We start from the raw sequence: 25,317 nt of genomic DNA, 5'->3' as shown, positions 1-25,317 counted from the left end.
CTCAGTCTGCAGTCTCGCCACACCAGGTCAGCTGACGCGCTCTGGAAAGTCACAAGACTAAAAACATGGCTTTTATCTGGGTGTTTTTACTGCTACCAACCATTACCGGAGTTAAACTAGCTGTAAGCTTACTCTTTTTATTTCAAAGATTTACGGGTAACGTTCCATGTATAACAGTAATTTAAATTGCATTGCTCTTTTAACTTGTTCAACATTATAGCCGAGCTTGGAGCCGCTGATAACTGATATTTCCGTGTTCATTTAATTATGTTTTATGCATATACTCTGTCTATACATTCGAGAATATTTAAAGTTTTGTGTTACAGTTGCAACTAGTAATGAATGCGTGAAACTTGGTAAAATGATACCGGCCGTCTCTTCTCTGACATACTGAATTCCGACTTCATTCGTCTTCATTGCTGCTTAGATCAGTGTACTGTAAGCTATGAATTGTTTTGCAGCCCATGTTCTAAGTTTTCCTCTGAAGTTAAAAGAACGTTTCTGTACCCGATTATTTAACTTTGTAGTGCGACCAGCGTTGAGAAAAGAAATGATCTTACAGAAAGAGTTTCATGTGAATTTTACAAGGTTTGAAAAATATTAGGCTTTGGCTATACAGTACGTGTTGCCTTTTTAATGGTCTATGCAATCAGTTCTTAGCCTTCTTTTATTATCGATGGCTATCGCAACATTTTAACAATACAGTTTGTTATGACTTGGTATCCCAGGAAATCTTAAATTGTGGAGCATACTGTAATTGAGATAAAAATCCTAAATCCTCCTAAATCCTAAAACATTAGGATTTTTATAACCAAATTAATTTACAACGGAAATGAAGACTGATACAATATTTATGTGACTATGTACAGTATTAGTATTGTTTACAGATACCCTGCTTTTATTTTTCATTCCAGTGTGCGGCACCTCGTAGTTTTGAAATCGATTACGAGAACGATTGTTTCCTCAAGGATGGAGAACCGTTCCGCTATATCTCTGGCAGCATTCACTACAGCCGGATCCCCCGAGTCTACTGGAAGGATCGCCTCATCAAGATGTACATGGCGGGGCTCAACGCTATTCAGACGTAAGCGTCACAAGTGGGCTTGGACACGGAAGGATAAAGAATTTATACTCTTGTGCCCTTGAGGATGATAAAGTGGTTCTTGCAGCTGTTATGACTGCAGATTTTTCTATTACTCCATTGACCTGAGCTTGTTATCTCTAGCAACAGGACGATGTTGTGATCCTTGCCAGAATCTTGGCCCTGACCATTCTGAAGTGGTTGTAGTGTAGACTCTTTCATAGTCCAAGTTGCTTAAGGAAAATGTAAAGGTCATATAACACATAACTGCAACTGTTCTAATCCCACATATCCTTTTGATATTTTACATTATATACCACAGATTAACAAGCATTTACCTGTCTTTCATAACATATAATTCACAGGTATGTTCCATGGAACTATCATGAGCCTCTTCCTCAACAACACAACTTCACTGGAGACAGAGATTTGGAGCATTTCTTGAAGCTTGCCAATGACTTAGGGTTACTGGTCATCTTGAGGCCTGGGCCCTATATTTGCGCAGAATGGGAGATGGTAAATTTAAAAGATCAATTTGCATTACAAATCTGAAATAGCAATTCAATGTGTAATACTACTGATTTCTTAGCATGGAGCAGGGGTTAGGGATGTGGATTCTGAACTGAAGGTTGGTTTGTTCAAATCCCAGGTGTTGTGCTCTTGAGTAAGGAACTTTACTCACTTTGCTCCAGTAAACACCCTGCTGATGCAAGACATTTTTTTCCTCAATTGATTAATCACATTAAATAAAAAAAGCAAAGGAAACAAGTGCCAACTGGCAGATAGCAGGGTTTCTAAATTGAAATGAGAATCTCCCAAGTATGAACATCCGAGAATTTTTATTCATCCTGTTACTGTAAAAAAAATATATTCTTATTGATGAATATTAAGCATTTTGCTTATCTTGACATAAGGATATTATAAAATAATTACTTATTAGCTTTTTTGTTTACAGTAAATGATTGAATTTGTTTTGTCTGTTCTTGGTCAGGGTGGTTTACCTGCTTGGTTATTAAAGAAGAAGGATATCGTTCTTCGATCTTCAGATCCTGGTAAGGCTTTCAGTAACCAAACACTTATTTTTTAATACTTTTCACATGATTTTATATTGTTGGTGTTGTACTTCAGGAGTCAAATCTGCATTCCTATAAATTAGAATTTTTTTGTAATGTTGGATATAAGGGTTTGATTGTTTTGAGCATTATACAATATACCATATCCTTATTAAGCATGTGTGCCTATGAAGTGTTTTTATATTTTTAAATAAATTGGCTAACTTCCTTTATATCTTCCAGATTACATTACAGCTGTGGACCAATGGATGGGAAAATTACTTCCAATGATAAAGCCCTTTCTGTATCAAAATGGAGGGCCAATTATTACAGTTCAGGTAATCCTCATAGTACTAATAAGAAAGGCAGTTTTCTCTTGAACTTTTTTTGTGATGAATAAGTACAGCCTAGCTAGAATGATGAATCTTGATGTATACAGAGCCATCCAAATGTATTCACACCTCAGATGATATAGTAACAAAAATATCATATAACAGCATGTTTCTGTTTGATTTGAACCATTTGTCTTGCTAAAAAATAATTTAAAAATACTACTGTGTGCTGCAATCTTAATATCATTCCTCAGAGCCAGGTGATATTTGTCATAATTTAAGTCCAGAAATCATAAGGGTCCCAGTTATTCACACCTTCAGGTATTCCTTACCTGCAAAGTACATTGATTCTTCACAAACTCCTGAAGCATTGGTAAGGCAACGTTTTAACAGTGACACTAAATGTGGGAGATACAGTGCCTTGCAGAAGTATTCAGAACCTGCAGGGAAAGGAGTATTTATTCAGCAAACTCCTTCTCAATGACACACAAAAGACTTGCTCTCCAGGAACCCAATATCGGCTGATACTGCGCATGCCCTCGATATCCTAAGCCAGTCTAATTCCACCAATGTGTGAATGATGCCCGCTGCTCCTTTACCAACTATCTGATAATGAACGCTTTCCCCTCTAGTGTGCCTTCTTTGAACTAGAGAGACCTCTAGTGGCAGATCAGCTTTAACTACAGTCCTTACTGCAGAAGGCCAACCACAGGTTCTTTTGAAATGCTTTCCACAATCTTCTCTTGATCTGCACCTTTGTACAACTTTATCTTTTAGTTGACTTGAAAGCTGTTTGGTCTTTATGGCTGAATCTTTGCTTGAAATTTACTATCTGACATACTGTAGGTGCCTTATAGAGATGGGTGTATTTAGTCTGAAATAAATATGAATCACTATTATTGCTTACAGAGACCAGTAAACTATGTGTCACTTGAAAAGAAGACATTTTAATTGTGATATGACAATAGTCTTAATCCTAGCCCTAGCATTAACTATAAGCCCTAATTTTGCACCTAATGCCAACCCTGTCTAGAAGTCTTGACTTCGTTTAGGGATAGGTTGTGTTAGTAAGGTTAGGAGTTCAGTCAGAAGATTTGTTAATATGCAAAAACGCATATCTCACCCAAAGGGCATCACTGTACTGGATGACAGCAGCAGACAATGTATTCAATATTTCTATCCCAAGCCCTATTCTCTGTCACCTATAATAATACTGTGACATAAAAAAGCAGTGCTCACAAAGTATCTCTTCCCTTAGGTATCACCAAAATAGACATTCAAACCTCAGTAGGTAGATATGTTTTTCATAGAATAAAATGAAATTTTATTTTAAAGAAACGTGTAGCACAATTCTGTAAAGTGAAAAAGACTGCATTTTGTTTGGGGGAAAGGTATTACAAAAATGATTGACCAATATGAAATTTGTAATTAATTAATTATATTTAAATTAATTTCATATTTCATGAGTTTTGCCACCGTTTCTTGCTTCTTAAATTAAAATGCACTAGTCTAGGTTTTAAAAAGATTTGAAATCCCCAGATATTGTAGGCATGGAGTGGAGAAAAAGCCTTTCATGAGCTGTGGTTGTCTTCAGAGAGCTCAGCGGTACGGTGCAGAACAATGTGCAATAGATTCTTTTGAAGATAAGCAAGAAATGGGGACTAGTTATCAATCTATGTATCTTAGTGATCATTTCACTCAAGTTCAGTTTTAACTTCTATATTCTAATTCTATATAAAAATGTCACGAAGAACATAAATCATTAAGACTGTTTGATACAAGAAATGGATTATGGTGTTTTAAATTGTCAAATAGTTTCAAACTCTATTGGCTATATCCCTGTCATGGGCCTATCGTGTTGACAGCCAGCTTTCTCTGCAGAATTATTCTTTAGTGTTGGAGATCTCTTCCCTGGTTCTGATGTCCTTCTGGAGGACAGTGCATTAAACAGTTGTACTGTCATTCTTGTATGACAGGTTGTTGGGTGTAGCATTAAACAAGAAAACGTTATACTTTAACCAGATATGCTTTACCTTTTTAGTACCACATTGCCTCTCTTTTTAAGAGATAAAAACTGATTGTTTTTATTGCCGTTTTACATTTTGATATTCATATTTTTCCTGATTGCTTTGATAAGACATAAGAATTTGCAGACACCCTTGCTTAACGTAGAATGCTAAAAGCAAGAAACAGTCATTGACTGACGGAAGTTTGAGACATTATTTGGTTGCCAAGCTTTCTGTTTGTGTACATTCTGATTCTCCATTCTTTTATCAGGTGTGAAGTGTAAGTGTTAAACCTTGTTTTTCAGGTGGAAAATGAGTATGGTAGCTACTTCGCATGTGACTACAATTATCTGCGCCATCTTACAAAGCTCTTCCGTTCCCACCTGGGTGAGGAGGTTGTTCTCTTCACAACAGATGGGGCGGGACTAGGCTTCCTGAAATGTGGAGCTTTGCAAGGGCTGTATGCTACAGTGGATTTTGGACCAGGTTTGTGGAGAAAATTATTGTAGTGCAAAAATATGGAACTTTTGATTTTTGAAATATCCTTATTATATTCCTTTCAAGAGCAAAGGTCCGCACCTAGTTACTACACCAGCAAATTGGAATTTATCTGAATAAGAGCTGTGCAGAAAATAGCTAGATGAGAGTAATGGGCTACTGAAGGAGAAAAGACTAATCTGACTGGATAATTTTCTCTATGTGGGTACAATGACCTAATTTACCCACCACTATACCTACCAAAACTTGTGAAGACAGAAAAATAGGTGTCTGTGCTTGGCAGTCTAACAATGTTGATTATCTTATCTTTAATTTGCCTGTCATCAGTAATTAGCACTGTAATAATCTGGTCAGATCCAACAATAGTGTGTGCTACCAGCTCCTGGATGACAGCATCAGTCTGATGACAAGATGATTACTGGTGTTTGTTTCAACCAGGGAGTTAAAACTATATTTATCATGCATCATGATTTCGGTTAATATTGGTTGTTTACAAAAACCTTAGAAAAACTTTTTATTTGGCTGTGCAGGGGGAGTGTCTTTATATTCCAATGCTGTCAAGGGCAGAAAACATAAAAATCAGACTTTTACTAAGGACCAGCCTTACTTATTTGATGAGAATAGGGAATAAGTATGGAAATAAAAGAAAAGTGGGTATATAATTCATACGGTAGGTTAGTATTTTTGTAAAAATAAAAAGTTATCTAATTTTCAGATCACAAAGTGCAATTGCACAAAGTAGTACATTTGGAATGACGTCTTTGGGTCATGAAAACTGCTAGGTGTCCTTGTGGTGTGGACAGCGTCTTGCTTCACGCTGCTGTCCCCAGCTTCAAGAGCCTGGGGCCAGTGTCAGGCTTGGCTCCCAGTGTGAGTGTCCCAGGCACTCATGCCTCCTGCAGACAGGCGGAGGGGCTCTAGTGAAGCGTGGGAGTGGGAATAGTCATTTAGCCACCTGGTGTGGAGTAGCTCTGCTACACTATCTTTAGAGACTTGGGGTATAAGGGTAAGAATTTGCTCCTTACGTTCTGATTTTAATCATTATTAGTAATTCCTTACACTTGTATAGTGCTTTTCTGCACAATCCACTCCAGGCGTAGTGCACCAGTACACTCCCCACACACCTGCTCTCAGTGGGGAGGAGAGCAGAGTGATAAAGCCAGTTCAGAGATGGGGATTATTAGGAGGCCATGTTTGGTAAAGGCCAATGGGAAATTTGGCCAGGACCTCAGTTTTAGGTCTCATCCAAGGACAATGTCTTTTTACAGTACAGTGTCCCCGTCACTATAATGGGGCATTAAGACCCACCTGGTGCGCAGGGTGAGTGCCCCTACTGGCCCCACTAACACGTCTTCCAGCAGCAGCCTTAATTTTGATACAGCAATATATATCACCTCAGTGCATCCATGCCCATCCATTACTGGGTAACTTCAGTAGCTTTAGAAAACTCAGTTTATTAAATCTCAATGTATGTGAGGGAGTCTCTGTTTATTAAACCAAGGTTCAGAAAATCACACATTTATGCTTCTGATGATTTCTTAATTTTTGGGCTTCTCACTTTAAGAAAGATAAGATATAACAGAAACATAAGACTTCCCTTTTTTTTGTTTCTTGTTCCCATCCTGGTAACACACAACCATTTAGAAAATTTTGTTAAGATTTAAACCACTGAGTAGATGGTCTCATTTACCACTTCTCATTTTTTGTTTTTGTTTTTTATGGCTCTCTCATAGGTACGTAATGGCTGAAATATGATTCTTAATCATATGTTCCTCAGGTGCAGAAATCTGTGATGTTTTAGCACTGTAAGACATGGGTGCAGTTAAATGCTTCAGGTCAAGTGAGCATTGTGAGTCAAGCTGACAAAGTTGTACTGCAACTGTCGAAGAAGAACTGTGGTGATGTGGGGATCTGAGACATCACGCTCTGTGCTCTCCTTTGTGTAAGAGGTGTGTCAGTGTTATGGACAATTGAATTTATCCACCCTTTTTGAATGGACCGAAAGTGCTTTTTCTTCCTTCAACCACTTTTCAGTCTATCCATGCGGTTGGAGCACTGAGGTGAGATGGCAAAGCAGAGCTGCACACAGATCCATAGTATTTTATTGCCTCTAAATGACCTTGAGGTCCTTCTTTTTGACATTCAGGTAGAAACATGCTTAGAAGGTAATTCCTGTGACATCTTGTTTTGTCATGTCTGTCTCGTAAAACAGTATTCAGGAATGTGAGCTTAGGTGATATGAATTGTGCAGTAACTTTTCTTTTTCTTTCACTAGGTGGCAATGTTACTGCAGCTTTCTCTGCTCAGAGGCATGCAGAACCCAAAGGTCCACTGGTAAGTCCTGAGAAACTACAGCCCTCCTGGACTGCCTTTACCGACCTTTGTCACAGTTCAAACTGACTAAGGAGCAAACTCTCCAGGAAATCTTTTCAGGAGACGTTTAAATTTTAACCTGTTCAGGTAAAGGATGAAGCTTATGTAATGAGTAAGAAAATAACAGAAACCAGAGAACAGTTTTTAAATATTTTATTTAATCATTCTTTTTCAGAAATATTAGATTATTTGCAATTCGGCTGAAACACATTAAGAATGTAATTGACAGATTATATGTCTTGTATGTCACAGAAAAAGACAAAACGCATGATCTATACATTAAATTTCATGCTAGGAAAATCTTTACTCTTTATCATGCACTTTAACATACTGTAGAAAGTGGTTTTTGAAATTAACATACAATAAATGAAGTATCTTGAGTGGAAAGAAGCTTTTATAACTCATGTCAGACCCTTTTTTTTAAATTTGGGCAATTCAACACAGCCCACACAAGGGGTTTTGGCAGATGTTTCCGATCAGAGTATGATCTTTATCTATGGAAACATACTATATTACTATTTATGTATGCATAAATACACCTATATATACACCACTGTAGCTTTCACCTATGTGAAACTACAAACATCATTGATGTGCAACTCTTCCTTGAAAAAAATAACCTTTTCTTCAAAAATTCAGAAATGGGGACACAATTTAAAGCCTTTCCTTTTTAAACTGCATTATACAATGCAAACAATTATATAGCAAAATTGAATTATACAGATTTGTTGTTTTCATGCAGATCTTTTCTGAAAGCTGAGATCACTCACCAAGTGCACATGGTGTACTCTTGTTTGTGGTTCCTTAATTGTGCATAATAATAGGGGATGGGGGATGTGCTGCTAAACCAGCAAACCTGCAACTGCTGCAAAGCATTGAGAAGCTAAATTAGAAAGGTTTCAGGGAGCGTGAAGAGGTAAACTCCTTAGAGTGGATTGCCAGTTTTCAACACGGGCACCCTCTCTCCGATACATCCATCCAATGTCTAACAGCTTTTAGGTTTGCAGGGGAGCCAAAGTCTATGCTGACAAGCCATGGGTGCAAGACAGGATTCACCCTGTCTGTCACAGAGCAGGCAGACACGAACACAGACATGCGCACACTCACACCAGGGCCAATTTTTTCAAAAGCCAGTTAACCTGCCAGCATGTGTCTGGACTGTGGGAGGAAACCTGAGCACCCAGAGGAAACCCACACAAAAGCGGAGAGAAAATACAAACTCCACGCAGGTAGCACCTCAGAAATTGAATCCAGGGCCCCAGCGCTGAAATTCGATTTTTGTACCGTGTGCTGCTTTCACCAAGCATAATGTATATGTTACCACTGTTCTGTTAAAAAAGCAGCTATGACACCCAAAATTGCCCAATCGCCACAAAATACGGAGGTTTTAGAATCTTGCTTGGTTGAACTGATAATAAATGCTGTACTGTATAAGTAGCAGCGTTGTGAGAGCATACTATTTTGCAATATATCTAAAATTATGGAACGCTTCACAATTTTTGTGTGTCTTACTTGCATAGGGGCCATGCTAATCTTCTCTGTATCATTCCAATTTGAGTATATGTGCCGCCGAAGCAAGAACCAAAACATTTGCCTCTGATTTCAAAGACTAAACCAGACTGAAGAGTCTAAAACAAGTAACAGGAAAAATTGAAACTGATACATACCAGTAATTATTCATCTTTAAATAATGACTGTATATCAATGGAAGGTTTTTTCTCTCTGTAAAAAAATTCCATTAGTGACAATACCAAAAGGCAATTTGAACTGCTGTAAAAAGAGAGGAAGTGGTATCAAAAATTTTGGCTGCTTGTATGGCCATTATCAGAGATACTGCATAGATACTGTATGTTTTGTCCTTGGTTAAATTCAGAGACATTTCCTAAGTAGTCTAGTTTCCACATTTAAAGTCTGTTTATCGTTGATGAATCATCAGTTCTAAGAAGCCTTTATTATTCTTTTTGATTGGAACTATTACATTTCTTTGAGTTGAACATTTATTTGCGTGGACAAATTTGGTTGTCCTTGTGTTCATTTTTAAATAGTCCATTTCTTAATAATTCTTATTTAAAATATATCCTGTCATGACTTTTTATAGTGTCAGTTCAGCATATTTTTAAACTGCCGACCAAGCTCTCTGTAAAGGAAAAATGTATTGTGTATCATAAATTGCCCAAGACCTGTACATCAGGTGGTGAGGCGAAGTGTGGTGTTTTTACTTACCTCCAACGGTCATCTTATCTTTCAGGTAAACTCTGAATTCTACACAGGCTGGTTGGACCACTGGGGGCAACACCACTCAGTTGTTAATAAAAACACTGTTGCAAAATCACTGAATGAAATCCTAGCAGCTGGAGCAAATGTCAATCTGTAAGTAAAACTCAGCATATGGTGGTTTTTCAAAGATTAAAAGATTTCTTTACATTGTACATGTGCATTATAGAAATATTAGTGGTTTGGTGGACAGGACTAGAAAGAGGTTCTGAATAAAATAGCAGAATTATTTATGTTAGGTCGTAATTTATAAGTGAAAAGAAAGGTTAGAGGATAAAAATGCAATTTTTGAAACAGATTGGTTGAACAGTCAAGAACAACAGAATATTGTAGCATATATTTGGATTTTTATTAATCCATTAAATTAATTCTCGGGTTGCCATAAAAGCTATATCGTAATTTAGTATTTATGTTCATGATAGTTAAGTTGTTAAGTAAACACACTCTTAGGATTAATGTAGCAAGAGTCTGGGTACTTCAGTAGTTGTGACCAGTTCATCTTGGGAATTATGCACTGTAAATCTATATCATGTTCTCTTTTATGTTGGATTTTTTAAATATATTTTTTTTCAGTCATACTAGGATAAGTTGTCACACCTGAAAAACTAAAGTGACTGCAAAATCTTTTTTTTAATCACCACACTACATAATTGTTTGAAGAGGCGGTTTGTCTAGATACTAGGTACTGTATGAATCACCCCATTCCTGTTTTCTATCTTTACCATCTTGTCTTTCATATAGGTACATGTTTATTGGTGGAACTAATTTTGGATACTGGAATGGTGAGACATATTGCTTCAAACTGTTTGAATAACACTGTTGAGAGAACATGGCTGAAACGTTCTATATAAATGTGATGGGTTTTACTTATTTTAGCCCCAGCAGGCAGTGCTCTGCATCCTGCCTTGTGCCCTGTGATTTTGGCATGGGCTTAGGGTTATCTCCAGCCACAACGAACAAGTGGCCTTCTAAAGAACCAGAGGGGTTTAACCCCAATACAAAAATAAAACTGTTAAAATCTCAGAACTTGGGAAACCCTGAAATAATTTTCTAATCACAAGCGACTTCATAAGCATACTTTTCTCTAGAGAAAATATTCTGCAAATCAGTTGAACTAACTTGGCAGAGAGTATTTGAGTTGTCAGAGCAGCTACATTGTGAATAGATGACACAAAGAAAAGTGGACTTCATGCCTAACAGGAAGAATTGAAAGAAGCAGATAAATTACCGCCGGTAATGGAATGTTGGCTTAATCTACAACTTTTGAAGTCTAAAGCTTAAGTAAAGTGTGAACAAGGAAAGATGCGAATTTCATTCTGAGATTCTCCTTTCAGGTGCTAATACTCCATACGCTCCACAGCCAACCAGCTATGATTATGATGCACCTCTAACTGAAGCGGGGGATCTCACAGACAAATATTTTGCCATCCGAGATGTTATTAGACTGGTAAGGATTAAAGTTGCAGAATTAGTTTTTTTTTTTATAAAATTACAATTTGTCCTTAACTAGTGATATTGTTTATTTTTCAAGTATGCTTAATAGGTATAAAAAATGGGATAGTACACACTGCCATTTGGTATAACAGTATTAATTTGTACATTATTGTGCAGCATACCTTACATGAGTTTGTAGAACAATTCACCAGAAAAACAAAGCAGAAATATTACATGTTACTGCCATTCCTACATAATTTTCATCCTGGCCTGCAGAAGTAATCTGAAAGGTTTGAAACATTCAAAGAAATGTATACCTAGTAATGAAGGGAGAAACATTTCAATGTAAAAATAATAATATAATGCAGGTGTCTTATTTGTTCGGTTTGTCAGTTGAAATTAGATTTACTAAGTAATGTGTTATCTTTGTGGATCAGCCTTAATTAAAAAAAGAGATCTAAAGAAAATGAATCTCTGAAAAAAATTACCAAAAAAGTGTTAAACAAGAAGCAACTGTACATTTTTAATAACGTATTTTTTAGATGTACAGTACTATCTAACACTTTAAAAATAGTTTTTAACAATCTAATAACACCCCAAGCATCTCAGATATTAAACAGTCGAAAGGCAGGGTGCAGGGATGTGGTGTGATTCCTAATGAATGGAAAACAGCATTTTGGACACGACTTAGAAAGTCTGTCGGACAAACCATGAAGTCCAAAATTAAGTCCAAAGAATAGAACAGCTAAATTACAATGTCATCACACAAATTCAAATTAATTTCTTCTCCACCATTGTCAGTGTTTTTACATATCTGTTCCGACAAGGTAATGGTGTCAAATCCAAGAAATGTTGCATTCGGAACTGATAATTAAAATCTATTAACAATTAATTGGTTTTAATTTGTTGTGCAGTACAGGAAAATACCTGATGGACCAGTCCCTCCAACAACACCTAAATTTTCATATGGAGCTGTAAAAATGAATAAAGTAAGTATTCTGAACACATTGGGCTGTATAATCTCCTCAGTTGTATTCTTGAGAACACATTTCTGATTTTTGAGTCTCTGTTTCTGGTCAGAAAACAAACACAATGACACAATGCTTGCAGCTCGTTTGGTGGTATCCCAGATTTTGGATTAATGTTGCAGTTCTGGGTGGCATCCTGCCTTGTTACTTTCATATGTGGACTCCTGCTTACGGTAATTATTCTTCAGGGACATATACCGGAATTTGAAAATAAGGTTTTATCATCTGTACTGTGAAACTAGCTATTTTTATCATTTATTTCTCTAAACCTTACAGTTTTTTCTATAATTACCACAAGTAGCGTAAGGGATTGTGGGTAATTGGCTCTATTTCAAAATGTTGAGAATGCACAGCTGTTGAAACACTCTGCAGCACAAAAACCACAAGTGATGTTGTTGTTAAGGTTTTGGAGTTCACCTGAAGCATACTTCATTAAGCAGATAGCTTTTTATTTTTTATTATTTTCTGTACTGTTGTCCTCTCCTTTTTTGCTTTGGTTATACATTTCTTACAGTTTATTAGATTTTGAGGGGTTTGAAATGCTCCTGAATAATGAGAGTTTTGGTGAGGTGTCTTTACCTGTAAAATGTCAGGCCCTGTCTGTACCAGATTTTTACACACAGGGCCAACAAACTGAAGGATCTGCACCAGAGTAAATCACACTTCTTTTGCCAGTTACATTTTTCGCATGCGTCAATTCATTGTAGCATCAACAAAAAAAAATGACATTAGGTTCTGATTTAATCTGTGTCTTACAGGTGGAAAATGTGTGACTTTACATCTTGTAGGATTGAAACTAAAGTATTTTTCATTTTTGGATATCAATCAGTTTTCCTGCTTCAAATTCAAAGTTTTAAAGCTCTCATACATATAAAAACACAGTGTCATCCTTAAAATGTCTGGCTATCAGAGTGTTTTGAATCTTAGTGTCTAAATTATCTTCTTCTGTGCTCACTCAACTACAGCTCCAGACAGTAACTGATGCGCTAGACTCGCTCTCTTTCTCTGGGCCTGTGAAAAGTGTATACCCCATAACCTTCATTGAGATGAACCAGGTATGGGCAGAGATTTATACCAACAGAAACAGGTTTTATACAAGGAACATTTATTCATTATAACTGACTTGAAGTTAATATTACTAAAATAATTTCTTAAGATATAATTGTTCTGTCGTCTGCATCATACATAGCATTATTTTTAGTTTATAGTTTATAGTTAAAAACAAAAACAGAGTTAATCTATTTATCATTTTAAGGACCATATCTATATTGTATGGTAAATTTTCCACAATTCAAATAAAGAGAAATAATTACTGTTAACTGCCTTCCTGGGTAACTTTCTGATGTATTTTAATAATTTTCATTTCCATTTCTATTTAAAAGCATTTCGGATTCATTCTATATCAAACCAAGATCCCTAAAGACTGCAGTGAGCCTACTCCTCTCTCTTCACTATTAAATGGTGTACATGACCGTGCTTATATCACTGTGAATGGGGTATGTTTTCATTATTTTACAATTCCAGGAAGCATTTTTGTTCATCAGTTTAATGTAGTTAAATTCCTTCTCAATCACATCTGCAGTTTCCAAAGGGAATTCTGGAAAGAGACAAATCTTTGACAATCAATATCACTGGGAAGGCTGGAGATCTGTTGGATATACTTGTGGAAAACATGGGCAGAGTTAATTATGGCAAATACATCAATGATTTTAAGGTATGAACTTTTTCATTTTAGTTTTATTCTGTTGCACATGAATCTAAAATTAATATGATGTTGCAGCGATTATTTGGCACAAAAATGATGATGCTTTCTTTAAATCTTATGAACGCATTGAATGGGTTGTCAGTAGTTGAATGTCCTGCCGGTAGAAAAAGGGGAGCTCTAAATAGTATCTTCTGCCCTATTGTGACTGTTAATTGATGTCAAAAGACATTAGGCTGCAGATTTGAGGTGGATCCTGGCCAGAGATCATCTCCGAAAGAGACAGATGGGAATTGGGTAATTTGGCACTACTAAACAAAAGTATTCTCAGCCACGTTGAGGTCCATGTTTATTATGAAATAAGAGATGTTTTTTTTAGTTTTACTGCATATATGTAAAATGTTTCTTATCACTGAACTCTTGAGATCTCTACATGCATCTCATCTCATCCCCCTGCCTGCCTGTAGGTGGTAGTTGCATGACGATATTTTTGAGTTAGTTTTCTTGTTTTTTTCACACAAAAACAGAAATGTACAGTAGGTCATGGAGGGTTAAAAACCTGTTGTCTCGACAGGGGCTTGTATCCAACCTGACTCTGGGAAACGACACCCTGAGCAACTGGCTCATCTACAGTTTGAGCATCGATGAAGCCGTCAGTCAAGGTGTCCTCTGGGAACGAAGCCAGGAAAGGGCTTTCCAGCCCCCATCCGACCTCACCGCTCCAGCTTTCTATGGTGGCAGCTTCAGCATTCCCAGTGGAGTGCCGGACCTTCCTCAGGATACCTACATCCAGTTTCCTGGCTGGAGAAAGGTAACCCTGCCAGACCTGAAGTTTATTGTCCTCGTAAGCAAACCGCTAAAACAGGATATCAAACTATTACCTTTTCTGCAACTTACAAGTAAAATTGTATCTTGAAATTAAAATTAAACCAGTTAAGAATAAGTCACAATCAAGACTTTTCTTCTATCAGGCCAATGTAACCTTAACCACTAAGATGGCCATTTTAATTTAATTTGGAAGTTTCAGCATGTCTGTGTTGAGGGAATGGCTCTGAAAGCTTAAATTTAAACTTTGCTCTCTGTTGTTTGACAAATTAAGCTGAAGTAAAATAAATTTTGGGAAGTTGTGTGAGGTAACTTGTGGTATTCCTTCTCTGTAGCCCTTCCCTGTGAAAAAACCTTTCAAGGTTTCACTTCTTTCTCTGTGTTCTGCTTTTTCCATGAATTGTTTACCGCATCTGGATGCGATTCTTGCTTTTAGCAGAAAACAATATTGAGCCTTGACTCATTCTTGCCTGCTAAATGCCAATGTGAGGGCTTCCCGAGTAATTCGAGCAGCGTTGTTGTTTGTGTCAAGCTCTGTAGTCTTACTGTTGTCTGTTCAAGCCTGGGTTGTAAGCGAGGTTAACTTGCAGGGATAGTGATAGGGATTCCCCAAGCAGTAGTGGGTGAGAGTCCGCTCGACGGGCAGCGGCAGCCCTGGGGCTGTAAGTGTGTGGTGTGGTCAGGGGCAGACGCACCTGCGGTCAGTGTGAACTGTCCTGCAGAGTACTGTGGGTCTCGCACAGCATCCAGTCACAAAGTGCCCCGACGGATTGTGAGTGATAGACTCCAAGCTGGCTTGAGAGGACATAGATGCAGAAGAATAATGGGGTTTTTAATTTTTTTAAATTATTTTGCTGATTTTTTACAGTCGCTGTGGTGTGTATTGGTGCTGATCAAGGTTAGCAGAGTAACAGTGTTGTAGTAATTAGGACAAACACGTGGACACCAAGCCCTCATTCTGGACTGCTTGGTCTCTGGTTGCTATGGTTTCAGATACCAAGTGTTTACTCTGTGTGCTGTATTATGACACCCACATTTACTATCAATTTTAATGTAAATGAACAAGCAAAGATTTATTCTATTCTGAAAAGAGAAGAAAAGATACACAACTTTTCGGCATCTTCCGGTGGTCTTTTGCAGCTTATGCATGGTAACACAGCTACCTGCTTGAACAGTTTTAATGTGTACTTGTTTAAAAATCGATAACCACAGGATTTTATGGATTGAAACTCTTCTATGCCTCTAAAATATACAGATGATGCCTAACAAAGTGTGTGTAGATAATAACCCTGCGATTCATAAAAGATGAAAAATATTCGTAAAAATCTCACGTGATCATTCCATACAGTACAAAGGAAAGCCTTTGTAAATGGACAGTCCAGCTCCATTAGTTTGAGAGAAATTGTGAAAGAGTAGTTTAGCCGCAGTTTCGGAGAAGTCCAGCTCTTTGAAAACCACTTAAAAAGAGTGTCTAGAATTAAAACCACTGAAAATATTTCCTTTAAGGATTTTTTTAATGTATTTCCATTTGGGTGTGTATATATTCTGAAAATACGGGAACCAATAACATTTGGGTTTTTTATGTTTAGATGCTTGATCGGTGTTATTTGTAGTAGTAATAATAAAAATATATTCCTTTGTTAGCTTCTCTTATCATCAATTTAAAGTTGTGGGTATATGACTTACAAAAAGACTAAAATTCTCAAAAGCCGTGGGGAGAAAGAACATGGCAATTACGGTAATGCAGTCAAAGTTTTTCTAAGAATTGCATTGTGGAATCTTTTGTCTTCAAAATTAACAGCTCACCTGTTTTAAAGTTGTCATCTGGAAGATGTGTTTCCTGGCTAAAGTTTCTGAAATGTTTTAAAGAATTTTAAAACGTTTTTTTTTCAGTTGTTGTTTTTTATTGTTATTTTTATTATGGAAGGTTTTTTATCTTAAGAAATTTCCACATCATTTAAGTTACAGGGATTTTTTTTTAATGTTGGTGTTTTATAGTGTGCTGCCTTTTCCACGGAACAGCCTACACGGTGAAAGCATTTGATGAGTTAAACTACTAATTTCAGAGGGGGCGAGCTCTCTGCTGATGACTATCTGCTGAACTATGGACTGTAGAACTTCTGCTTCTTATCTCCTGTTTGTGCTACACCTTTGCTGATAACATCACCCATTGCAGAGCAAATAAATGTCTTGTGGTATAGCAGGTGAAGCTATACAGTGTGTCTTACTATGGCTCTCAGAGCATATAAAAAGAATAGACCAGACGATAAGTGTTACTTATGACCTTTTTCAGGGAGAGACTGCAGCCTTATTCTGATAACATTTGTACTCATTTATGCAGCTGGGCATTTGAGCAGATGGTGTACCTTGTTCAGTTGTACAACAGCAACATCTCACCTGGCATTTGAATAAAAAACAATTCCAGAACACTAACGCTGGTCCTCGTGGTCAAATTTGAAAATAAAACTTTACAAGAAAACTTCTCAAATTCATAGCATCCTAGCAAAATGCAAAATTGTATTGCTCTTCTGAGAAAGAAGCATTTCAAAGAGCTTGAGATTCAGATCTTTCATAATGTCTCTAAAAAAATGGAATCTATTCATTTTAAACACATTTTACTATATCAGTGTCAATTTAACCTTCGATGTCAGACATCAAGCACCTCAAGACTAGCTGTAACTAATAATGAAAGTTTTTCTTAAAGAGCAAAATGGCAATATGACTAATGTATCATAAAATGGATATAAAAATAACTGCAGTTGAACTTCAAAAAGTAATTTTGAAGTCAAAATGACAGATATTCACATTCATGACATTAAATCTTAATACATTTTAACACTTTGGCTTCAATAATGATAAGCACAAAGATATGTACTTTATTTTGACAATGCAGAGAAAACCTAAAAATAGGACAAATACATATACCCTGTATAAGGACAAATTAAAATTTTTTGGTATCAAATTGTCAGAAAAATAGAGGACAAACAAAATATATGCAAAATTATGGGAATTGGAATTATGAGAAACATAACTGTTTTGTTAACAAAATCGCAAAAGGTGAACTGCAGTCCCAATTTCTCAAACCAGTTGGTTAATAAAACTTGGTAACAAAATTAATTTCAAATTTAGCACAAAATGGTTGACTTTGTGAAAGTACTGTAAGTCTCCATGTAAGAACCAATGAATTGTGATGAGATGAGGCCCTTTCTGCTCTCTGGTCTCCGTAATGACTAAAGTAATGTGATTTACAAGCGAACCAAGACAGGTTGTGCAGTAGACGTTTCACTGCTGAAATGTTCCAATGTGATCTGCATGCAACGTTAAAAAGTAAGTAGTGTTTGCAAAACTTTCAAAATTGAAAGCAATATTTCTATTGGATTAAAAGAGATGTATTCACAATCCTGGGCCACACGTGTCACCAGACGTTTTTTTGCCTTGTTATAGATAGTTATAAAATATCAATTGAGATACTGTATATACAAATATCTGAAATTGTTTTCTGTTTCGAGATGTGAATTGGAGGTTTGACAGGTTACTGTGTACATTTTACTTTTATTGCTGTTTGAAATTCAATCATCAATGATGATTCTTCTTGACCCCGAAAAATGAAAATAGCATTGCAGTTCCCCTTAAAAATAGGCATTTCTTTCACAGGAACTTTTCTGCCTATTTGGTTTCATGTCAGGCCAAAGATATCACTGATGGGATCGCAAAACTACTTCATCCCCTTTGCAGATTTACCTGTTTTTGCTGTAGAAGCAAAAGCTCCTCTTCTAACACTGTGTGAACAGGAACTAGCACTTGAGCTTTATCATGTTAAGTGTCAAGAACAGATAAAAAAGAAATCATCCCACCCAGCTCATTTGGGTGTTAGAGGCTAACCTGAAAGAAGGAACCCGAAAAGAAACTGTATCGGCTTCGATGTGTCTGGGACACCTGGTTCCATAGCCGCTTGGGGGTAAAAAAGTACCTCCTGTTCTGGGTTTGAAATGCACGTCCACTCCGTGTCCACCTGTGTCTGCCGGTTCATGTTTCACTGTTGATTTTGAAGAACTCCACTTGGTCAGTGACTTTGAAGATTCATAATACTTTGATCAGCCCTTATAGTCCTATAAGACTATGTGGTGGGAGTTGAAGCTTAGTGGATTCAGGGCATTACTTCTTTAGGTCACCTGATGAATTAATCCCTCTTGCAGTTACTCTTTCTACATCTTTCTACAGTACAACACATTTGTCCTAGGCTAGCTCTGTGACTGTAATTGAGACATTGGGCAATTATCAATTGATTGTATTCTCTTTGGGGCTCCTTTGTGCTCTCTCCTGAGATACTACAGGTCTGAAGCACAGTCTGTGTACTGTATGTGCACACATATGCACAGTATGTAGTATGTATACATAAGGAAGAATGCAGCTTTAATGTTTTCTTATCTATTCTGTTGTAAAGAAGGACAATTGTTTTGTGAATAGTCAGTCTGTTAACCCTTCACAGTAGAAAATAAAAAAAGTTTGTCTAATAAAATTCTTATTTTCCTAAGGATTGACTCTCAAAAATGAGGACATAGATCCAAGACATATAAAATGAGATTCTAATGAATGTCATGTAGAAAAAAGTCAGAAGCATTTCTGGGTCATTTGATATGGTGTGGTGTCTGGTGGTACGTTGATTGACAGAGCCATCAGAGAGAATATCATCTGGCTTATTCCGATAGTTCAACAATCAGGCATTGTTCAGTAACTGTATGTAGGGGTCACAACCTTTCAACACAGTCTTTTTTGCAAATTAAAAAAATGATTATAGAAAAGCATTATTATTGATATACATAGTACTTAAATTGAACAGATAGCAAGTTATTATTAAAGATGCACTAGTAAACCAACTTTCTTACCTCATTTGTATGCTATGTGAACTACTTTTTACTTGTTTTTCAATAATGATTATTTCAGTTACTAAACAGATAGCACCGGTGTTGAGGGACTCTAAGTATTAACCCCCTGAGGAGTTTCATTCAAGTTTCAAGCTTACTGGGGTGTTTTTATTACTTATTCTGTTTAGAAAGAAAGCTCTTTCAAAGAATTATCACTAATATTTGAAGTCCAGTGTTTGTATTACTATTGTTTTTTAGTGACGATTGTTTCTAAATAAAAGATTTATTTTTCAGAACCAGACTGGAAACATTTTAATCATAAGTCAACATTTTTTTTTACAAAACGAGATTACTCTGTTTTATTGGAATTTTGTTTAGCCAAGACATATGTCCATTTTATTTTAATTAAATTATTCAACTCTTTAAGTAGCTTGTTAATCTAGAAACACTTACCAGTTCCTGTCTTCATAATTGCAGGCTTTGTCTTGTGTACAGTACATCCATCTATGCGTTGTGTAGATGTTAATGCTAAATTGCTTAGTTGTCAAACAGGGTTACTAAAATTTAAAGCCAAGCCCCTCAACCAAAATGAAAAGTGATTTATTTGCTCCAAAATAATGGTACTGATAGATAAGATTGCACTTTCATTTTCCGTCTCACCTGTCTAGACTTATGAACACTTCTTGTAACTCTAAAGCGATAGTTTTCTAACTACACTTTTGAAGATTTTCAAAATCCACTTGTGTATGATATCAAAATTAAGGACCACAGAATTTTTGGCAATAGCAGCCTTCAGTAATTTGGTTAAATCAAACTGTATAAGCTTGATATTAGAAGTGATATATTCTTATCTAAATTGTTATATGGAGCACTCTTCTAATTCCTTATGGATATTTATGTAGGTTTTCTTTCATTAAATTGTTAGAGAATGATTTCCCCTGAAGAACAGAAAGCAGGGAATCGCAGTATATCGAATAAAATGGCCAATGATATATCACAGAGTAAGTTAATGCAGATATATTCCAGATTAATCTTAAAATAACATTTTTGTGCGGTTTTTATGCACATTTTTTTGTGATTGATACCATAGAATATTTTATTTTTTTGTCAGTGTTTGACCTAGCAAAACGATAAAGGCTTTGGCTTAAATTGTACCATTTTTTTATTACCAACTGGAAGCTGGGTTCTGAAAAATAATTTAAAGATTTACTAAAAGTTATTTGACACCTAATATTAATTCACTTTTTGGGGACTTTCTTTGAAATTTCTGACTTAATTGTTGCATTACTGTTTTGAGTCAGATTTGCTTTTTGAACACACTGGTTCTTTTAAAGCCTCTAGTTTTTACTCAGATATCTCCCACATATATCGTTTTTAATCTAATCTGTAGAAATAACTTTTAAAATGAGGATATCACATCAGAGATGTTCTATCTGACCTTAACTAGAAGGGTTTGAGGAGAAAATGCCAAAGTTTTTTTTTTAATTCTAAAATTTTGTTTTGACCTTCGTTTAATGTAGAAAGATTTCATAACAAAAAGCAGTATTCGAGGTCTGTAGTAATGTGCTAATTGACATGACATGGAAGATGAACACATCAGCACCAGTCACATCTTCTGGAAACAATCATTAAAGCAGATCTCAATTTACAGCTTGTCCTGTCTACTGTTGCTCTTGAAGATCTTTATGGTTTTGCACAAGCTGAGTGTGCAGTTTACTTTATTCAGTTGACTGCTCACCTCATGAAATGTCTTGGTAAGACAACTTTGTCTTTAGCTCCATGTTTTGTGCAACCATATTAATTTAAATTCCACATCTCTCACTGGTGTCAGTAAAAATAATTTCTGTTGGATCCAACAGAGGGCAGCAAAACCCATTTTTAAAGCAATGTCTCAAACATTTATAGGCTTTGCTGAATAATAATAATAATTGCTTACACTTATATAGCGCTTTTCTGGACACTCCACTCAAAGCGCTTTACAGATCATGGGGATCCCCTCCACCACCACCAATGTGCAGCCCCACCTGGATGATGCGACGGCAGCCATAGTGCGCCAGAACGCTCCCCACACATCAGCTATCAGTGGGGAGGAGAGCAGAGTAATGAAGCCAATTTATAGATGAGGATTATTAGGAGGCCATGATTGGTAAGGGCCAATGGGGAATTTGGCCAGGACGCTTGTTTCATTGTCTTCATTTTCAAGGGGGAGCAATGAGCACTTGATTATGAGTTACTACACTTTATTTAGGTACTGTAGGAGTATGTAAACATGTGTAATGAACCAAACTCAGTTCTCTCAATTTATCTGACTTTAGACACTTTGTGTTCATGAGAACCAATGAACACGACCCATGTCCCTGAGAAATGTTAGTCAAACTGATTCTTTTCGTTATTGACATACTCTGCATAATGAAGAAGAGAAGCATGTTTTCTGTGGTTGTCTCACACTTCCCACCATTCTTTCACCCAAAAACATGATTCCCTAGACAGAAAGCAAGAGTGCCCACACATATTTACATATTTCGTATTTCTGTGTTGATCCATTTTAAAAGTAACTATTTGCAGTGGTGGAGTGCTGTGGGTTTTGGTTTTTTTTGCTAGTGATCTGAATTGCATTATCACTGATAAAATTAAATTCTGTATTAGTCCTGTAAATCCCATCAATATATAAACATACAAAAATAAACATATATACATACAGACAAAAACAAGAAACTCTATGCTTTAGAAAAGGCTAAATGGATTATCATTTTTTAGGCTTCTCCAAGTGCTTTTTTAGTTAGGGATATTATAATAAAATGCTCATATGGGTTCTGTATGGACATACCAGTGATAAAGGCTGATTGTTACAACCTAGTATTCGCATTGCTATCTAGATATATGTTTCCCAGCCTGAATGGAAACGAAAAAGGTTGTAAACCACTTACTTAGACTATTTTATGGAAGTTATCTAATATTAACAACCAATAACTATTTTTACTGAACAGGCCTAACTTTATTTGCTGCTATTAAGATGTACATCTTGATGTTGTTGAGTCTTTGTTTTAATGCAAACATTACCATTTCACTCATTAGTCTTATGTTTTAGAGCATTCACGTGGATTACATAAAACTCATGCTAAAAATGGTGAACTGTGTTTAGATTTCCTCTCTTTTTTTTGTTTCTTATTTTGCGTTGCTTTCTGTTAATTGAAACTTTATTTCATTTGTTTATTTTTTTCAAAGGGACAAGTCTGGATCAATGGATTCAACCTGGGAAGGTACTGGCCAGCCAGGGGCCCTCAGGTGACCTTGTATGTGCCTGCATCCGTCCTGAGTACAGCCGCTCCCAACAACATCACCGTGCTGGAACTGGAGAGCTCCCCGTGTGACTTCGGACCCTGCACTGTGGACTTTACTGAAGCTCCTGTCTTGAATGCTACAGTTGAATATCCAGCATTGAAGAGAAAGCTGTTCATAAAAGAAGACTTGGCATAGCTGTTAAGGTATATACTGTATGTACTTTACTGTACACACTTAGGTACATACTGTACAGTACATGCATTTGCTTCTTTTTTATTTGGCTTTTAGTACTGATTTGATGCACTACCTCAAAAATCATGATGTTCCTGTTTTTTATTTCCCTCACATGTTTGTGTAGGCAGATGGATCCCATGTGTTTGAAGTGGATGGCTCACTTTATGAGGGACATACATTTCTTTATTTTATTTAAAAGGTTTAAAGATATTCAAATGTAGACTTTGGGTATTGTAGGTGTTACTTAAGGAGTAAATGGTGCATTTTCTCTCTTTACAGGTTTATTCACATGGTTACTGATGATTAGAAAATGATTAGAAAATCATTAGAAAATTATTAGAAATAGGAATTTTCTGAATTTTATGATTTTGTTTTTCTTTAACTTTAATGATGCCTCGTAAATTAAATATTATTAGTTTGGTTTTGTTTGAATTGTTGATTTATCATGGGACCCTTGTTGAATATTTGAGCAATAATTATTATATAAACAACTGGAGTGAGTTTTTCTACTCCAATGTTATTTTGAGAATGCTTGTAAAACAAAAGTGGGTGATATTCCTTCATCTTTGAAAAGAAACCTTTTCTGTTTAATGAGATCTTCCAGCTTCGGTTTCAATTATATAATGATGATTTTGTTTATTCAGAATAGTACATCAGAATCTACAGTAAGGAAGGAGACATATCACTCATAATTCAGGGTATGATCATTTGGATCTCTATAAAGAAGAACAATACAATCTTAAGTCCTAGTCCTGTTTCTCATATTCATGTGAAGACTATGTGATTGGAAATTTGTTATTACGACTTCCCTGAGAAGTATATTCATATAATAACAGTTCCAACTGTTCCAACTTTTTTTCAATAGTCAGTTTTAGTATATATTATTATTTTTGAATTTAAATTAAAATGATTTTCTGTTATACCTGCTCAGGAAATATAAATTGATAATGGATTGTTGGACGTAATGAATTTCTTTTTAGATAATAAAACAATTATTCACTGTTTATGGATCTGTGCGTGTGTGTATCATGACTTAAGTGGATTCTTCCTAATGAGATTTGAATATAGATGTTATACTTTATAAAACTATTTTTCCTGTGAGTAATTCAGTTGACAAAGCAGTTTTGCACCCAAGTATCCTGATTCAGGTTCAGATTTTGAACAATCTGGCCTGTTTAAAGTCCTCCCTTAATTTATCTGGTGGAGCAGTTTCTCAGCAAGACAGAGGCTGTACATCAGTGGTGTATGAAGTGGTTTATTTGAAGTACTTGGATTTTGATTCTAGCAAGCAATTTAGCATAGTCTAAATCATTTTACATTAGTTCCTAGAATGTAACACGTTGCTAGAAACTTAAAAATGATGTTAGATAACATCAATCGTCAAGGTTCTGATTTAAGATTTTTTTCACACTTTGATCACCGCTTAGTATGTTACTGTTCTTAGGAATACAACAGGGAAAACGATAAGGACCTATTTGGGTGAATGTTGAAATGATTGGTGGCTGCAGATACTCATTAGCTTCACATACCTTGTTTAACAGTCAAAACCACATTCAGGGTCAGGGCCGCATTTAAAACGCAGAGAAACATTTACCAGCCTGTTTCCACAGTGCCTTCTTCTGCAGCAGAGGGAAGCTGGTCTCCCTGTCTTTTTCTTAACACCAGTGTTTTTAAAGTACTGCTCAATTTAACATTTTTAATTAAAATGTTTTAAAAAGTGCGGGAGGATCAATATGTGTTGTATCGTGTTTTTGGTGTTATTTATTAGTTGAAAATGGGTGTAAAGGAGCAGGGTACCTTAAAGTGGGAGGTTACAGGGGGTGGAGCCTCCACAATAAAACTAGAGGCTGACCGCACCAAGATAGTTCTCTTCTGGGTTCCAGGAAGGAGGGTGCTCTTGGCCCCCTTTCTTATGGGTTTTTGGAGAAATTCAACTTGTTTTACTGTTTTACCCATGCGTGCTGTCTTATAAATAAATTAGGACCTTTTTATGTATCTTGTCTGGTTATGCACCGGTTTAATTTAGCATCCACTCAGAAGTGAGCCCGGGTGAGAAGAGCCAGCTCTGCGACAACAGCTAATGAATAATAAATACAATAAAAACCATCTTAAATGACAACTGATTGTTCTTAAAAATCAAGTTCTGTTTCAATAGCTTTCAGAATGTAAGGTAAGTTCTGTTCTTGTAGCATTTGCTGAATGCCTTGTCCCATGATTAAGTACTTCCATTATAATTATAACCATGTCAATACAATCATACTATTTTCACAGCCACCATTACATCCATTTTGATGTCCTTAAATAAACAATGGTTCAGCTAAATGTTTAGTT

The 25,317-nt window shown here is 36.2% G+C and overlaps 1 protein-coding gene and 1 non-coding gene across 2 annotated transcripts; one reads left to right on the top strand and one right to left on the bottom strand.

The window, feature by feature from the left end:
• The first annotated feature begins 12 nt into the window (after positions 1-12).
• On the top strand, positions 13-24,706 carry glb1 (galactosidase, beta 1). The gene is made up of 16 exons (XM_015356928.2): positions 13-122; positions 915-1,084; positions 1,447-1,597; positions 2,073-2,133; positions 2,377-2,471; positions 4,777-4,957; positions 7,245-7,303; positions 9,591-9,712; positions 10,358-10,398; positions 10,951-11,063; positions 11,965-12,039; positions 13,044-13,133; positions 13,461-13,574; positions 13,661-13,792; positions 14,355-14,591; positions 22,696-24,706. The coding sequence occupies exons 1-16, from the start codon at positions 66-68 to the stop codon at positions 22,945-22,947; spliced, it is 1,950 nt and encodes a 649-aa protein (XP_015212414.2). The 5' UTR covers positions 13-65; the 3' UTR covers positions 22,948-24,706.
• On the bottom strand, positions 8,817-8,924 carry LOC138241646 (U6 spliceosomal RNA). The gene has a single exon (XR_011190904.1). It is a non-coding gene; the product is annotated as a U6 spliceosomal RNA (small nuclear RNA).
• Positions 24,707-25,317: the final 611 nt, after the last annotated feature.

Source organism: Lepisosteus oculatus, chromosome 10 (assembly GCF_040954835.1).
Source record: "Lepisosteus oculatus isolate fLepOcu1 chromosome 10, fLepOcu1.hap2, whole genome shotgun sequence".
NCBI lineage: Eukaryota > Metazoa > Chordata > Actinopteri > Semionotiformes > Lepisosteidae > Lepisosteus > Lepisosteus oculatus.
The sequence above is the reverse complement of the archived record's forward strand: the minus strand, read 5'-3'. Positions and strand labels throughout refer to the sequence as shown.